This window comes from Rhipicephalus microplus, chromosome 7 (assembly GCF_043290135.1).
Source record: "Rhipicephalus microplus isolate Deutch F79 chromosome 7, USDA_Rmic, whole genome shotgun sequence".
NCBI lineage: Eukaryota > Metazoa > Arthropoda > Arachnida > Ixodida > Ixodidae > Rhipicephalus > Rhipicephalus microplus.
In genome coordinates, this window is record NC_134706.1 from 54,763,021 (window position 1) to 54,781,149 (window position 18,129).

The 18,129-nt window shown below is 49.0% G+C and overlaps 1 protein-coding gene across 1 annotated transcript in view; it reads right to left on the bottom strand.

Moving 5' to 3' along the window:
* Positions 1-788: 788 nt before the first annotated feature.
* The window catches only part of LOC142767774 (uncharacterized), a 38,769-nt gene continuing 21,428 nt past the window's right edge, over positions 789-18,129 (bottom strand). Inside the window, exons 2-3 of the mRNA XM_075870008.1 lie at positions 2,093-2,223; positions 789-800 (exon numbers count right to left, since the gene is read on the bottom strand). Coding sequence (XP_075726123.1) covers positions 789-800; positions 2,093-2,223 — 143 coding nt within the window. The remainder of the gene's footprint in view (positions 801-2,092; positions 2,224-18,129) is intronic.

Consider the following 18,129-nt stretch of genomic DNA (forward strand, 5'->3'; position numbering starts at 1 on the left):
GCTATTGAAAACTAAATCGGCACCCGGCCTTTACAAGATTCCCAACCAAATTCTCAGGAACCTGAACGATAACGCCATCGAGAAGCTACGTCAGTATATGAACGCATGCTGGAAGAAAGGCCGTATGCCACAAGAATCGAAGACAGCGGATATCATACTAATACTCAAGCTAGGTAAACCACTTGAGGCTCCAAACATGAGGCTGATATCTCTGACATCCTGCACCGGGAAAGTCATAGAGCACGCCTGAATCAACAGGTTGACGACGATCCACATCATCGGCTTCCGCAGTTGACTTTCGACGCAGGAATCCATGCTGCAGATCAAGGAAGACGTCGTTAACGCACCAAGCACGCACGTGCCTGCCCTGCTCGAATTGGACCTCATACGCGCCTTCTATACAGTTAAACACGCGGCCATTTTGGACTAGATCAGCCAACTAGACCTTGGTTCAAGGTTCCACCGGTATATCAGCAGCTTCCTGACCATATATAGGGTGACGGTTAAGGTCGACGGTGCTCCATCCCGAAGAGTTAACATGGGTGGTATGGGTACGCTGCAGAGCTCGGCGCTCTCTCATGCTTTTCAACCTCATCATGATCGGACTAACGGAGCGTCAGCGTCTCGACGCAATAAAGGGCACCAATCACACGATCTATGCAGACGACGTGGTCGTGTGGACCACATCGAATACGAGCGTCGGTGAAATGCAAGAAATAATGCAGCAGGCCATCCGGGAGGTGGAGCGGCACCTCGAAGGCACGGGACTCGTCTGTTCTCTCGACAAATCAGAAATCCCCCTGCATGGACCACGCAAAAAAGGACCACACCCGCAAGGTGTATTGGACGCTCGTCGCTTGGACTTCCGCGTCACGACGAAGGAGGGGACCCAAATACCAACGGTGTACAAAATACGATTGCTTGGCCTGAGGCTGGAAGAAAACGATGCGCACCACGAGTTGCTAGCGCGACATCAAAAGAAAGTGGCCGCCACAACTCACCTTGTGCATCGAGTAGCGAAAAAAAGAAAAGGGCTAAAGGAACACAACGTGAAGAAGGTAATACATGCGTACGCGTTGATTCACATAGCGTACGTCACCCCGTACACCGACTGAAACAAAAGCAAAACCGAAAAGCTGAACGCAGCGATTCGGTGAGCTTTCAAGTTAGCCCTGGGTGTGCCCCGGTACACGTAAACCCATAGGCTTTTCTAGCTGGGTATGCAGAACACCCTCAATGAGATGACAGAAGCGCAAAGAATTGCGCGGCTCGAGAGGTTGTCGTGCACAAGAAGGGGAAGGCGCATTATCGACCTGCTCGTGATTCCATATCATAAGACGCGAGGACTGAAGGAATAATTGCTACCATAAGTCAGGGACGCCATACTAACAGAAAACATCCCCAGGAACATGCACTCCGTTCACGACATGCAACGACGAAAGTGCAGAGCTGCAGCAATTCTGAAGGCGCACGGAAGCCAAGGGGGTGTCCTTTTCGTCGATGCGGCCAAGTATACTGTCAGCCTGCGGCAGCAATGGGGGACGCTCGGAACCCCCGCTGCCGTCTATGAACGCGCAAGACGACGTCGAGGCGCCAACATCACCACTACTGTTACTGCTACGCCAACAATGACTTCAGCGACAGCGGCAACATACACAGCAAGTACGGTCAACGGCGGCCGGACCTGCTTTCTCCATGGCAGTGCTGGATAGAAGAGGAAAGGTTTGGGTCATGGCATCAGAACGGCTGCCATCAGCTAAATCTGCAGAAGAGATTGTCATAGCTTTAACAGTACTTCACAGCGCTGTGGATGACACCCTGAATACTACCGATTTTAAATCAGCGATTCGGAGCCATATTAAAGGCGGGGTGTCCGAGGAGGTGGCACGCATGCTTAACGCCAGGGCTGAGACTTCGCGTCCGGCAAGATTATTGACAAGGCCCTGAAGTGCTTTCCCACGCACATGGGGGGCATTGCAACTATCAACACCAACAGCCGTAAAACGAGCAGCCGCAACGCCAACAGCCAAAGACTCACCGGCATCCCGCCCAACCATAACGAGCACGCCCACCTCGTCGCGAGGCAACTTACCTGCCACGACACAGCCACCCAGGGAGCAGCCGCCACCGTGGTTGGGAGGAGCACCAGCGGAGGCACGTTGGCGGCCACGGGCACCGGTACGGCTACAGTTTCTACCCCCACTACCTCAGTTGCTGCGGCAACTGAAGTTTGTGCAGAAAAGGCAAGGCAACATAGGTGAGCCGCCTGCTATGCAGAAGAATTCCCTGCCACGTACCACAACGTGCTTGAGCACTATAATAAAGACTAGAAGAAATTTCTGCAACCCCATGTGCGCCTGGACAGGTCGCAGGTGGCGGACTTACAAAGGCTGCAGACGGGCACGTTCACCAACCCATACCATCTGCACCGCCTATGGCCCACGCTGCACCTGCCGCCTGGCTGCCGGTGGTGTGCGCACGAACGGGCCGATATGGCACATATTGTCACAGGGCCGTGACGTGGCCGAAGCAGGAGACTTTATGTTGGGATTCAACTGTTTATTTGGGCGAACCTGTGTCCGGTAAACGGAAATTCTGATATCAGTAGCAGTCTTGCAGAGATAGCAGTGAACGGAGCGTCTGTCGTTGATGAACTACTGACAAGCGGCAAAATGCGTCGGCATTTATACTCCTGCCATCAAACGAATGTTTTAGCGTTATCGCTGGTGGTGACGAAGGTTCCAGAATAATCTGTACAGTTCATGGTGTGGGCGTGATGTTATCGAAATGATCTTTACACTGCCTAAGCTTCTCGAAAACTGCAGGCGCGGTTTGCGCTGAGAATTGTGTATTGTATTTGGAGCGATAACCAAATTTGAGGAATGGAACGCGGCATTGCCCCCCCTCTGAAAAACGCATCGTCCCGACATTTTACCTGAAAGTACATCGAAAAAATTACGACACAACAATAATACAAAAACACTGTTTAAGTTTGTTAACGCGCATGAAACGGCTTGAGGGGCGCGACATGGACGACTTCAGGTCTCGATCGGCGTCGTTGAGAGTTCGTGATGCCGTTGGAGACAACCTCGTCATCAAGTGTGCTAAGGCACCGAACCACCCTGTACGGTCCGAAGTACCGTCGCAGAAGCTTTTCACCGAGTCCACGTTGGCGTATCGGCTTCCACACCCAAACACGTCCACCGAGCTGGTATTCCACGAAGTGTCGTTGAACATTGTAACGGCGGCTGTCGGTCGTCTGTTGATTCTTGATACGGATATGCGCGAGTTGTCGGGCTTCTTCAGCGCGTTGAAGGTACTCACATCGAGGTTTTCTTCGTTGGTGACGTTGGGTAACATGGCATCGAGAGTCGTGACCGGGCTCCTTTTTTATACCAATTTGTATGGAGGTATCTGCGTCGTCTCCTGCACCGCCGTGTTGTATGCGAAGGCCACATACGGAAGAATGGCGTCCCACGTCTTGTGTTCGAAATCGATGCACATTGCCAGCATGTCAGTGATCATCTTGTTTAGCCGCTCGGTGAAGACGTTGGTCTGTGGGCGGAACGCTGTCGTCCGGCGGTGGTTTGTCTGGCTGTATGCCAAGATTGCTTGAGTAAGGTCAGCAGTAAATGCCGTTCCTTTGTCGGTGATGAGGACCTCTGGGGCGCCGTGACGTAGGACGATGTTTCCGACGAAGAACTTAGCTATCTCAAATGCATTGCCTTTGGGCCGGGCTTTTGTATCGGCGTAGTGGTTGAGATAGTCGGCAGCTACCACGATCCACTTGTTTCCGAAAGATTGATTGATTGATATGTGAGGTTTAACGTCCCAAAACCACTATATGATTATGAGAGATGCCGTAGTGGAGGGCTCCGGAAATTTAGACCACCTTGTTTCCGAAAGCCGACGTCAGAAACGGCCTGAGTGGGTCCATACCAATCTGCTGGTATGGTCGGCGAGGTGGTTCATTTGGCTGCAGAAGTCCCGCTGCCCTTGTCGGTGGTGTCTTGCATGGCTGACAGTCCCGGCATGTGCTCACATAACGAGTGACGTCAGTGGGGATGGTGGCGTCTGGCGACGGAAGTGCAATGGGGTGGCGTTTTGGCGTGGACGGGGAGGAGCGTTGTGGTGCACTGAAGCAGCGTAGCTCATAGTTTCTGGATCGGGCAGCGGTGTGTGGGGATTCGAAGCGATTACCGAACTTCTTCTCGCACATTGTTGGCGATCGAGTCCACTTGAGGCTGCACCGAAGGCAACAGCTTGCGCAGCTCTTCCTGCACGATCGCTCGGATCGTTTCACCAAGGCTTCGGAGTCAATGGCTTGAGCAGCAGCGCATTCTGGAGTCAGGCAACGATTATACTGTCTGGTGCGCATGTCCAGTGTCTTTTTCGATAGTGGTCGCTTCGGCTACAAATTCTTGAACGGTGTTCGGTAAATTTTTCATCAGTGCCGCGATGAGCTCCTGTTTGACCCCTCGCACGAGGTAACGAACTTTTTTCTCCTCGGGCATGTCTGGGTCAGCGTGACTGAATAGGCGGGTCATTTTTTCTGTGAAAATGGCAACGTTTGCATTTGGTAGCTGAACCCTGGTCTCTAGTAAAGCAGCGGCCCTCTCTTTGCGAGCGACGCTCGCGAACGTTAACAGAAATGCGCCGCCGAAGACCTCCCACGTTTGAAGCGCGGACTCCCAATTTTCGAGCCAGGTCTTTGCGGTGTCTTCTAGGTAAAAGTATACACGATGGAGCTTTTATTCATAGTCCCAGTGGTTGAGGGCGGCCACACGGTCATATGTTTCTAGCCAGGCCTCCGGGTCTTCGAATGATGACTCATAAAAAGTTGGTGGTTCCCTGGGTGGATGCATGATTATCGCGGGCCGGGACGCTGCGGTTGTCATTGTCGCTGCAATCGAGGTCGTGGCCTTGGTATTCTGCGCATTGTTTTGTAGAGGCACGTACTCCGGTGGTAGACATTGCTGTCGGCGGCTTGTTCTCTGCTCCTGGTTGGCCTCAGTGTCTTCTCCGCGACGTTGGCTGGGTTCACGGCTTGACGGGAGCGTCCGGTACATGAACGAAGCAGCACCTCCACCATATGTCACAGGGTCGTGACGTGGCTAAGGACCGGAGACTTTATGTTGGGATTCAACTGATTATTCGGGCGAACCTGCGTTCGGTAAACGGAAAGTCTGATAACAGTAGCAGTCTTGCACAGATAGCAGTGAACGAAGCGTCGGCCGTTGATCAACTACTGACAAACGGTGAAGTTCGTCGGCATTTATACTCTTGCCATCAAATGTTCTAGTGTTATGGCTGGCGGTGACGTAGGTTCCAGAATATTTTGTACAGTTCGCGGAGTAGGCGTAATCTTATCCAAATACTCTGCAACAGTTCTGAAGCTTCTCGAAAACTGCAGGCGCGGTTTGCGCTGATATTTGTGTAGTGTATTTGGGGCGATAACAATACTTCAGGAATGGAACGTGGCAATATACTTTGCCAATGCGCAAGAGCCAAAGATGGGTCACAAAAAAGAACGACCTCAACTGAGGGACCCTCCGAAATGGGGCGCCTTGCTGAGCGCGATGGCAAGCCGCCCTTCTCAGCGAGGCCCTCAAAGAATAGGTGTGGGCCGTCCAGTGGGCCAGGGCTGTCGCCGAGGACCTCGGAAGATGTTCCTCGAACGATATGTTCTTGGCAGCCTAGCCCCGGGCACAGCAACAACCGTTAAACAAATAAAATTTCTTCAACTCAACACTTAAATTCTGATTTTTGCAGTCTATCAATCACGTCGTCAAATAGCAGTTGTGGAGAAACGGCCTTACGAGCGGCCTTAACTAGCCATAGGTAGTGCACACAGAACCATACAGAACCGCCCATCTTCGCAAAATAGAACCACTAGAGATGTCCAGGGGTGCTTGTGGGTGAAACAATACCACGTTAAAGCACGTCAAATTGCTCGCTAATGACACAACGTTCTGGAAGAGCTGCGCGTTAGGGACATTGCCCCAGTAACTTTTTGGCACCAAGTACAGTGTATTGAATAACAGTGTAAGTGTGGCGTAGATGAGCTTAGAGAGCATAAAAATAAAAACAAAGTTTCTCCAGCATGCACAGAAGCTTGAACGCTGGACTGATGTGTACTGTTGTGGCAATGAATGAACCGAAACTGATTGTGGGTGGTGAGTTCGATGTCAAAAAGGGAATGAGCGTATTGGAAGTACCACTATTCATGTGATAATGTGCGTCCCTAATCGGTGCGTTTTCGATAGGTTCCACTCTGTTGAGGCATTTTCGTCGCACCAAGGAAACAATGAATGAGAATGTGTTGGTATCCTTTAAAGCAGGACTGCCCTGTGTGAAACAAATGGTCACAAATCTCACCACCAAGTATTTTCAACGGCCATAGTGGTAAGATGCAAAAGGAAGGGGGAACGGTGTAGGAGAGACTGGTGAAGTAGGCTGGCTCTGCTGTTGAAGAGTGTCAGGCATTTTGGCATCGTCTTTAACCAGTATCTTTCTGAAAGCTGATTGATGGTTCACCGGCGTGAAATTTAAAATTCGCGAAAGTTCTATTTAGGCTGCTTTTATTTTGTCTGGCATTTTATGTGTTATGTGGGTATATTCGGCTTTCAAGGAACTAAAAGTTTTATATCCCGAAACTGATCCCAGTGCGCCAAAAAATGTTTCAATGTGGCGTGCACGCGTCTCGCTATTCCTTGCCGCAACATGTCTCAATTTTGCAGGCCAATTGAAGGTGCACTGTAACGCCTAGTTCCCACTGAAGCATCCGCTTTTCACACTGGCCAGAATCCCGTGGCCGCCGAAACGCAGCGTCACTCGCACTGGATGCGCACGCGCCGCCGAATATGCCATCTACCAAGGGGCGAACGCGAGATGGATTCGCTGTCTCCGGTTTGTCGTCGCGGCTCGCAAACGCCACTACGCTATCGGGTGGTCGATACTTCAATGATTCTCGTACGCAAGAAGCAAGAATAAGCTGTACTGCTTACTTTGCTGGCCCGTAGCTCTCTTGTAATTTTTTTTATTAATTTACATTTCACCTACATCGCCGTGAGGCATTATGTAGGGTAGGTACACGTAATAACTTGACTACATAGTTTTCAGTCAAAAAAAAATATATTCACCAAATAAAACAGCACTCAAAATATTTTAAAAGAAAAAAATGGCAGAATATCCACGGAGTGAATGATGAAGAGTGGGGCGAAGAATTCGTCCATCCATTCGTTCTTGCTTCCGTCCGTCCATGCGTCCGTCAGTGTGACCGTTCATGCGTCCATCAGCCCGTCCGTGCGTGCGTCTGTTCGTGCGTCCGTCCCTGCGTTCGTCCATGCAGCCGCCCCTGCGTGCGTTCTTGCGTCCATCGATGCATCTGTCTATGTGTCCGTTCGTCCATCTATTCAACACTCCAAGTACCACCATCTCGCATCTTTTCATCATATATTCCCCATATAGAAGCACCGCCATCCAGCGGATATTCCAAGAACTAAACGAGAGGTGGCACACGCACACTTTCTTACGGCTTGCGCTTCGGGTCCCCTTCCCACCTTTAACCACCTCGAGTTCATGGTATATACTAGTTCACTGTATTCATGGCACTGCGGCCGAACGCTCGCTAAACCTTTCGAAAACCAAGGAGGTTACGCCCAGCAAGTATGACGTAGCAAACTTTTTCAGTCAGATAGTGCTCGATGTACATGCCAATGGCTGCTAATGGGAAATGAGAGACGGAGAATTCGGCTTTTACTTTCTGCCGGCTTGCGCTTCGTATCTACTTCCCATTTTTAACCACCTCGAGTTCATTCATGGTATATACAAGTTCATTGTATTCATGGCACTGCGGCTCAACGCTCGCGAAACCTTTTTAAAGCTAAGGAAGTTACACCCAGCGAGTATAACGCAGCAACCCTTTCTTGTCAGATAGTGCTCAATGTACATGCCAATGGCTGCTAATGGTGATCGCAGCCTGCGCGTTAACTAAAAGCCGAATGCTCCTGTCTCTCATTCCCCATTATCAGCCATTGACATGTACATTGAGCACTATTTTTTATTGTTCAACAATGCACACAAGAAGTCTCTCACCGGCACCACCTTGGACGTCGAAATGTAATACTTGTTACATACTACGGGGGACGAACGGGTGTCGTTATAAGGAGCTTCGCCCCTAAAAACACTCTAATATTGGTGAGCGAAAACAACGTCACAGTCATGCATTTGTAAACACCAACACACTTCGAGACAGCAAACCATTCTAAGTGGCAGTGATATTTTAGGAGTTGTTACAAGGAAGAAAAAAATGCATGATGAGCGAAAAAAAATGGCCTTGAATCTGCATGTTACGCTGCAAATGTGGACGAAAGACGATAGTCTTGCGTCTCGAAAGAGTGTACAAAACGTTTATTTGATGTTCTGCGCTAAGAAACGGTGAATGGTGCAGTTGATTTCCTCCTCCTCGACTAGTTTCAAGAAATGATAAGAAGGGAACATGTTTGAGGTTCGGATTGGGTCCCCTCGATGACTCGAGTGCATGGTGGCAGCGCGAAAAAAGAGCCGTAGTCCGGTGAAGAGACGCTTTATGGCGGCCTCAGGCTACTGCCTGAGTTCAAGCCCGAACATCCGCTGTCCTTTCAAGTTCAAACATCCTCTTTTCAACCCTTGGACGAACAAAGATCCTTCACAAAAACCAATCACACGTGTGGGCTCACATTGCCACAACCAATTGCAGAAACGCTTTCATAATAGACATGCATTGGTAAAAACCACGTTACCAAATACAACACGCAAAGGGATAGGTTCTCCGCATGTACACTCTCTCCCATGCCAGGCCGTGCTGCCTCTGTCGGCCGACTTCCGTCGGTGGCCGTTCTCGCGCTCGAGCCCCGTCGGCTCTTTCATTAAATGTTGCTTCGTAGGAGCGTCCTTAAGAGCAGTGGGTACACCGTTGGGCTCCGTGCGCTTACCAGGTGTGCTTGCGACAGCGAGGCGCCCGGACATCTTAGTATCACTCGGTAATGACGTACAGCAGGGGAGGTTATGCTCGTCTCCCTGCCGCCACTATGTCTCGGCCAGCCAAGTGGTCGCGCCCCGCGTCATTCTCAATGGCACGCGTGCATGCCAACAATGGCTTAAGCTCAGACGGTGGCGCCTGACGTGCCTCTTGCCAGACGCTTTTCCGAGTAAGCCTTCTCCTTCTAATCCCGAACGGGGGCGACCTTGACGACTCTGCTCATGAACCGTGCGAACAGAGAAGTCCCCTTTCTTTTCCGTGCTCGGATCTTGCACGTTCGCCTTCGCAGAACCGATCAGCTTCATTAGTTGACAGGACAGGAGCTGGCTACGCGCTCTACATCAGCCGCGTCATTTGCGCTACACACAACACGCCGGTAATTGGTGCCTCATACTAACTGGTACAATGGAGGCGCTGCGTTAGAGTGCCTCGAGCGTGCAGCGGAGCCGAACTAGCGCATCTCGGCACGTTAGACACGAATGCCATCTGGTAGTTATCTTCGAAAACAAAAGAAGGCGTGCGGCCCGCGGAGAAAGATGCACGCCTGTCTCGGAGGTGATAACGTGTAGAACGCAAAGCGATGGGCAGGTGCCACCACCGTGCCGTCTTAGCAAGCGTTGGAAACACTTACCTTTTTTAGCATCGCGTTGCGCGGCCTGCGCAGATTTACAAACGCTACGGTCCTTATAATTACTCCTGCGTGCCTTCTCTAGTATAAAGGCATACATAGAAAACATCGACGTGTTATTATGGTGCCTCAGATATGCACAATAATTGTTTTTAATTGACATTCGCACAAGTATGAACGCTGAATCTTGAGTAATATTGGTGGGCGCTGCGGATGGGGTCGGCTGATTGGTGCCATTTGAGGTATCCTTAAGGGCAGATAAACAGACAAATGTACAGACAGACAGACAGACAGACAGACCAACATTCCTTTGTCTAATGTCCCCAAGAAAGGCTTTCGTTTTTAAAAAACCACTGACGCCAGTGCACTGGTGGGCTCGTCTTGCTCTGCAAGACCGCGACAAGCTCGGTAACGCCAACGAGAAGCTCGGTCGCCACTTCCACGAAATTGGGGCGTGAAGTAGGGATGAAGTGAGGTTAACTGCCGTTGGTAACATCATTAAGTTACGTGCTCTGCAACATAACAAACGAGTCGGGCTTGGGCGCCATTTTTCAAAAGTTCTTGGTTAGTGCTCTTATTGGTTCGCGGCGAACGATTCGGTGGCAGACGCCGCGAAAATCGGTCCGATAGCAATCGGCGCGGAGGACCCCTTTCGTCAGATCTCACCACCGTCGAATCAGATTCGGTCCCCTTTCGGCGGCCGGAATGCTCAGTGTGAACGTTAAGATGGCGGATCCACTCCCTCCTTCTCGCAAGAGTTCGAAAGATGACCTTAGACGACGACACATATCCACACTTGCAAAAAGCGAGAAAAGTGCGCACGCAATTACGGTCGTCTTGAATGTCGCACGAGGCTGCGGAAATCGGGTGATGAAAAGCAAGAAGCACAAATGCAGACAGCGTCTTTCACCTACAATCTGCCAACTGTGGCCGTCGTTTCAACGACAGGATGAAAGGTGCCCCTGTGACAGCTGGCACACTGAAACCAGCGTCGTTTCATGAAAGTATAAACATACACACGTACGCACGCACATGAAAAAACACACACTCTCTCTTTGTCTCTGACTCGCTCACGTCCATGAAATAACGATTGAACATGCCATCAACGAAACGCTTTGAGGCGTTTGAGTGCACTTGCATTGCAGCTAACCTTCTGATTGATGTAGCGACCTTGGCAGTGGCCTCATGTATAGAGTCGCGCGAGCGCGTTCTTCTTGATTTTTCCTTGCCACGTAAAATCACTCAACCTCCGCCAATGTAGCTTACGTTACAAAAACAGCCAGGACTATTTCAGCACACGATAACCTCAGGATCCTGAGGTTATTTGCTAAATTTCCCCTCTCCAACTACAATAAAAGGTTTACCTGAATGAAGTGCCTCATGTTGATGATTAGTTGAACAGTTGATTTACATAATATAGATGAGTTAGAATTTCCTAGAGCCGATGGTTTTTCTAAAACTTTTAATAAGAATAACTTCAACCACCTAGTAAATGGGATGACGTGGAACAATCCATAAGATGGTTCATGCTGTTTCCTGTCTTGCTGTCACCATCTTTGTGTTACTGCCTAAATAATGGTAAACTAAGCTCCCACGAAGTGTTTGCTTCGGAAAATTCTTCATTTTCGCCAAGAGAAGATTTCCAAATGCGACCTAATCGCACGAACACAAAGATTATTGAGTAGTAGCACAATACAGCTCAGCTTCGCACTTAGTGGGAGGGTGGGTGAAAGGGGGGTAATGCATATTCGAAAATCATATGACGGCACCCACATAAGAGCCAAGCCACTGAGCCCATGTTCATGTGTTCTACGAATGTGTCTTCCTATCCTCCGTTTCGTACATCAAGTGCAACACTGTGAAGGCTAGCGAGAATTCTAGCTATGACTTTGTTCGCAGTGAGTGATAGTACGATTATTTTTGCATCTTAGACATAAATAGTTTTTTTTTCTGCTTTGTGCATCGGAGATAGAAACGCTCCGTTATACGGCTTGTCTTGCTGCTTATTTCTTGATGTTTTACTTATAGTCCGGCGATGCTCTACAGGCGCGTTTGTGCTGTTCTCGCACGAGCGTTTTCAACGAGGAAAACTAAGCGCGAGGCCCGCGAAGTCACACATGTTTCTAGCCGAACTTCTTGCATAACTTTCACAGCGTTGCACCAGATACATGAAACGGAGAGCAGATACATCTGTCAGCATAAGCGTGCACATGAAAGTGACACGGCGAGTGCACCCCTCTTGTCCCCTAATAGTCGGTGCGTGAAGTCTGTGTCGTACTATAGTGCCTAGAATGTGCCTCCATACAATGCATTGATAGAGAGGGGGGCGCTGCTATTATCGATTGACTCCCCTTCGAAGGGAAACCCTCTGCACGTGTATGTCCGCCAGGCGACGCCAGCGATGCTAAGATTATCAATGAGAGTTACGTTCACCCTGGGCTCAGCCAAGGATGTTTATTAAGATATGTGGTCTTAACATGCAGTGGCTGCATAAGGTATAGTTATTTTCTAATTTTCCTCATTGTATAGGTGTCACAAACAAGTGCTCAAAAAAGGGCGCGTCGCCGAACTCTCGCGACCAAGCGTTAGAGAGGCGCCTCAAAATTAACAATAAAGAGAAAACAACCATCCAAAGACTCCATGGGCACGCGTCTCTCCCCCCTGTTCAGCCAATCAACCTCCTCACATCGGTGGCCGAGCAAACCCTGGAAGGTTATCGAGGGAAAGGCGCTTGGTGTTGCAGAGTTGCGTCATGTGTCACGGTCGGCCCTCGAACCGCCTCGCTCCTTCCCCAGCCTCGGCAGCGCATCGCGCCGACGGAAACGATGAGAATTTTCAGGAATCTAGCGCGAACAGTATTTAACCGAGCAGCAGAGATGGGAGATCAGGAAAAGAAGGAATTTCGCGCCAGAGTGCGTAGAGTGTTCCGCCGTGTCTGTCGGCGAAGGTTTTGTCCTTAGTGACAAAGGAGGAGAAGAAGAAAGTTCGCGCCCGTGTGCCTAGGCAGAAGATGAATGTTTTGCGCAAACGTGCGTACGGTCTTTACGCCGGGTGGGCGAAGCCTTCTGTACTCAGTGACAAAAGAGAAGAAGAAGAGGATTCCCATCTGAGGGGTGAAAACTCGTGCTACAGGCACGAGTGTGTGTCTACCGTCAGCGAGCGAAGACGCGTGGCAACAACTGCGCGTGGGAAGCCGACGTGTTACCGGCGACGAAGTTTGGTGCTTGAAGAGCGGCCAATTGAAGACGCGAGGTTTTCTGGAATAGAAACTTCGGGGGCAGCGGAACGACAACAGCGCTGGATTTTGAGTGAGTGATTCTCGGAAGAGTATCATTCAGACTTTTGTTCCAAGGATTTTGAACTGAATAAGTTTTCGAACTCTTTAGTCTTTGTCTTGGTTGTTCGATGCATGCGACTGCATTGTAGTGCGTATTGTTGTTTGTGTCTGTTGTTTCGAGTGTGGCTGATTGTACTGTGTAGTACCTTGTTTGATTTGTGACATATCGTATTTAACTAGTGTCGAGTGTGCATATTTGTGTATCGTTTTGATCTGCCATAATTGAGAGTATAAGTTTGTTTTGTTTATCAACTCTCCGCTCTGACTTGTTCTTTGGGCCAATGCCGACGTCCGCTGGCACACCAACTTGGACTACTTCTAAATTGTCCACGTTTTCGTGGTGCGGTTCGGGGGGCTGATGCTTCGGCCCTTGGAATTAGCCCGGCGATCGCTTCCCTATTTAACGGGACCTGTGAGAATTATTCTGGCGTGCTTGACAGGACCTTTTTGGTACACAGTGTGTCCAAAGTAGTGAGAAAGAGCCTCGAGTTGTTGATAGTGCTATCGGAACGATTTTGTGTGTTGCTCAGTGTTCACGTAACGAGGGCAGGAGAGTGTTCCGATAGACTGATTTAGGCAGAAACTTTTTGCACGCAGCAAGGTTTTATTTGCGAGACACAACGGATATTGAAAAGATAGTAGCTCTTGGTGAGAAGATGAGTCTTTCTGGCGCCGAACTACAGAAGTGGGTCACGCAGAAGGAAAAAGAAAAAGAGAGGGCCAAAGAAGAAAAGGCAGCTGAGCTGGAAAAAGAAAGGTTGGAGTCGAAAGAGCCAAAGCGGAAAAATCAGCTGAGTTGGAGAGAGAGAGGTTGGCAGCTGAGAGAGCCAAGGAAGAAAAAGCAGCTGAGTTGGAGAGGGATAGGTTTGCAGCTGAGAGGGCCAAGGAAGAAAGAGAGCAGCAATTGAAGTTGGAGTTGAAGAGAGAAAAGCCGGCAGCTGAAAGGGCAAAAGAAGAAAGAGAGGCGAAGGAGTGACAGCTGAAAGAAGAAAGAGTGCAGCAATGGAAGCTGGAGCTGGAGAGAGAAAAGCTGGCAGCTGAAAGGGCGAAAGAAGAAAGAGAGGCAAAGGAGCGACAGCTGAAAAAAGAAAGAGAGGAAAGGGAATGGCAGCGGAAGCACAAGATGGAACTCGAGCGACTCCGTTTGCAACAGCGAAGTGAAACTCCCGTCCAAGCTAGAGTTGAAAGCAGCGAACGGGAAGATCATGGCTTCCGCTTGAACCCAAGCAAGTGGCTCGTAGCGTTCGATGAAATGAAGGACGACCTTGACGCGTACCTTCACAGATTCGAGAGGATTTCAAGGAGCCAGAATTGGCCGGAACATCAGTTGGCAACTGCTCTGAGTACTTGCTTGAGTGGTGAAGCGGTCAGTGTGTGCGGTAGGCTGATGGCGACAGATGCAGCCAACTGTGCAAACGTGAAAACTGCTTTACTGAAGTGGTTTAGATTTACTCTGGGAGGATTCCGGGAAAGAATTCGGACAGGCAAACCAGCTGATATTGAGACGGCTACGCAGTATGCCGCCCGATTTAGCCATTATTTTGACAGATAAATCGAACCTTTAGGCACAGCACAGGAGAACGATGAGCTTAGAGAGCTTCTAATTAGAGAGGAATTTCTTACCAGTTTCCACCTAAGCCTGTCGCTGTACTTGAAAGAGAGGAAGGCTGAGTACCTTGAAGACATGCTTAAATTAGCCGACGAATTCTTAGTAGCGCGAAGTGGCACAAATTTGGCCAAAGTCAAAAAAGCCTGTGCCGAAGATTCGAAGAATTCGGCACCGGAACAAAAGAAGCGTGCACGGGAGAGTGTTTCGCGATGTTTTCTGTGTAACCAAGTAGGTCATCACCCGAACAGCTGTCGGACTAACTTTACGAGCCCTACTGTTGTAAAATGTTTCAAGTGTGGTCATTCCGGGCACAAAGCTGACGCATGTAGTAACGGAGCGAGTCAAACTCACCATGTATCCTGCATGCTAGCAGCACCGAAATTCGATAGTGATGCCTTCATCGACGGATTTGTAGAGTTGAAAAATGGGAGAAACTTCCTATTGTGGGTGCTATCATCACAAAACAGTCAACCGGTGTTACGAAGGGAATGCCAACGCTGCCTGGAAAAGTTGCAGGCAAGAAGATTATGGTGTTAAGAAACACGTGTAGCTCCACGGTTATCGTGCAGAGAAATTTGGTGCGGCAAAGTCAGTTAACAGGCAAAACGAAACCAGTTTGCCTAATTGACAGTACGGTTCGGATGCTCCCCGAAGCAGAGATTGAGGTTGAAACTCCTTACTTCAGCGGGAAGGTTACTGCTCTATGCATGACGACCCCCCTGTACGACCTCGTCATCGGAAACATCGACTGGGTGCGACAGCCGAATGATCCAGAACGTTTGGGGGAAGACCTGAAGATGGAGCCCACGCCGACGCAGGGACCGCGGATACAGTGGAGGAGCATCCCGCGACGGATCTCACTCGAGCACAAGGTGAAGCCCGGGTGCAAGAGACAATGAATCAGATGATCGTGTTGAACGAGAGAACGTGCTGGGCAGCTGGGCTTACGTCGGCACGACCTCCACCGACCGACAGTGTAAAGGTGATGAAGTCGGCCAGCCAGGCCCAATGTCGTGACATCAACAAGCTGGGGAATAACCAGACAAGATCGGTTGAACGTTATGAAGTGTTAACGATGTGGGAAGTGGCAACAATGGCTGAGACGCCGCCTCAGATACGGTCGTCGCAAAGGGCTCATCGGAACAGAAACAAGAACAATAAGAAGAGATCGAGCGAGCACCGCAAGAAAGGGCGCAAGAGCCACTCAAAGTACACAGGATAGGTGCTGAGGTCGAATCGGAGTGTGTTTGGTAGTGTTGAACATCATTCTGTTAATGTGGTCGTTATCCTGTGTCACAACTGAATGTCGAGCGAGTCAAAGTGTGTGTTGCGGTGACGTGATGTATAGGATTGTACAATTGTTGTAAAGACAGAACTTTGCACACTTGTATTGTTTGCAATATGTGATAGAGTGTTGTACTCATGTACCTGTGGTTATATTTCATGTGTTGTGAGATTGAACTGCGACGTGCAATTGTATTGAGTGTTCTATTGTGATTGTGACGCTCCATGAGCGACGGGCTATGTTACAGCCTTTAAGTGTAGGGACTGTTTGCCCTCGTTTGTGTGGTTTTGAATATTATGAGATAATTTTCTTAAAGTGGAGGGGCCAGTGTCACAAAACGAGCGCTCAAAAAAAAGAGCGCGTCGCCGAACTCTCGCGACCAGGTGTTAGAGAGGGGCCTCAATGTCAACGATGAAGAAAAAACAAGCATCCAAAGACTCCCTGGGAGCGCGTCTCTCCCCCTGTTCGGCAGATCAATCTCCTCACATCGGCGGCCGAGCAAGCCCCGGAAGGTTATCGAGGGAAAGGGGCGTGGTGATGCAGAGTTGCGTCATGTGTCGCGGGCGGCCCTCGAACTGTCTCGCTCTTTTCCCAGCCTCGGCAGCGCATCGCGCCGACAGAAACGATGAGAATTTTCTGAAATCTAGCGCGAACAGTATTTAACCGAGCAGCAGAGATGGGAGATCAGGAGAAGAACGAATTTCGCGCCAGAGTGCGTAGGGTGTTCCGCCGTGTCTGTCGGCGAAGGTTTAGTCCTCAGTGACAAAGGAGGAGAAAAAGAAAGTTCGCGCCCGTGTGCGTAGGCAGAAGATGAAAGTTTTGCGCAAGTGTGCGTAGGGTCTTTCCGCCGTGTGGGTGAAGCCTTTTGTCCTCAGTGACAAAGGAAGAGAAGAGGATTTCCACCTGAGGGGTGAAGACTCGTGCTACTGGCAGGAGTGTGTGTCAACCACCAGCGAGCCAAGACGCGTGGAAAGAGCAGCGCGTGGGAAGCCGACGTGTTACCGGGGAAGAAGTTTGGTGCTTGGAGAGCGGCCGATTGAAGACGCGATGTTTTCTGGAAGAGAAACTTCGGGGGAAGTGGAACGACAACAGCACTGGATTTTGGGTGAGTGATTCTCGGAAGAGTATCATTCTGACTTTTGTTCCAAGGACTTTGGACTGAATAAGTTTTCGAACTCTTTAGTCTTTGTCTTAGTTGTTCGATGCTTGCGACTGCATTGAAGTGCGTATTGTTGTTTGCGTCCATTGTTTCGAGTGTGGCTGATTGTACTGTGTAGTACGTTGTTTGATTGGTGACATATCATATTCAACTAGTGTCGAGTGTGGATATTTGTGTATCGTTTTGATCTGCCATATTTGAGAATATAATTTTGTTTTGTTTATCAACTCTCGGCTCTTACTTGTTCTTTGGGCCACAGCCAGCGTCCGCTGGCGCGCCAAATAAGACCACTTCTAAATTGTCCACGCTTTCGTGGTCCGATTCGGGGGGCCGATGCTTCGGCCCTTGGAATTAGCCCGGCGATCGCCTCCCTAATTTACGGGACCTGTGGCAATAGGTTATCGAGTTCGTGTAGCGTAAATTGTGCATGTATTTAAACTTTTACAAGCTATTCAAGATTTATTTCTTTTGTGCTAGATCGGTTGCCATTCACTAGAAAAAGCGAAATACACTTTATACGGTGATTTTTGAATGTACAATAAACACTCGAAAAAAAGCCGATGCATTACAATTATGCATATGTAAATAATACGCGCCTGGATATATATATATATATATATATATATATATATATATATATATATATATATATATATATATATTATTGATATATATATCTTTTATTGATATATATATATATATATATATATATATCAATAAAAATACAGGGTACTAAAATCCCGTGTTGCAATATTTCTGTTTTTTTATTCTTTCACGGCCATATGGTCTTAGTGTAAAAGAGATTTTGCAGAGCAGTGTGCCTGCGAAAATGACTTGACGTTTCAGGATGGGGCCGATTGGTAAAAATATGGAACGCCTTTCAGTTCCATATTTTTTCCTTTCAGTTTCAGAACGCCTTTCAGAAGGAAATGGTTCTTTTGTTTTTCACTTTAAATTTTTATTTTCTGGTAAGCTCGAGCATGCCGTCATTCCTAAATAAATCGGAACGCACAACTTTTGTGGGAGCGATACAGTTACAGAACTCAGCTTTGTTTTATGTTTCTGCTATATCAGCAGGAATACTCCTAT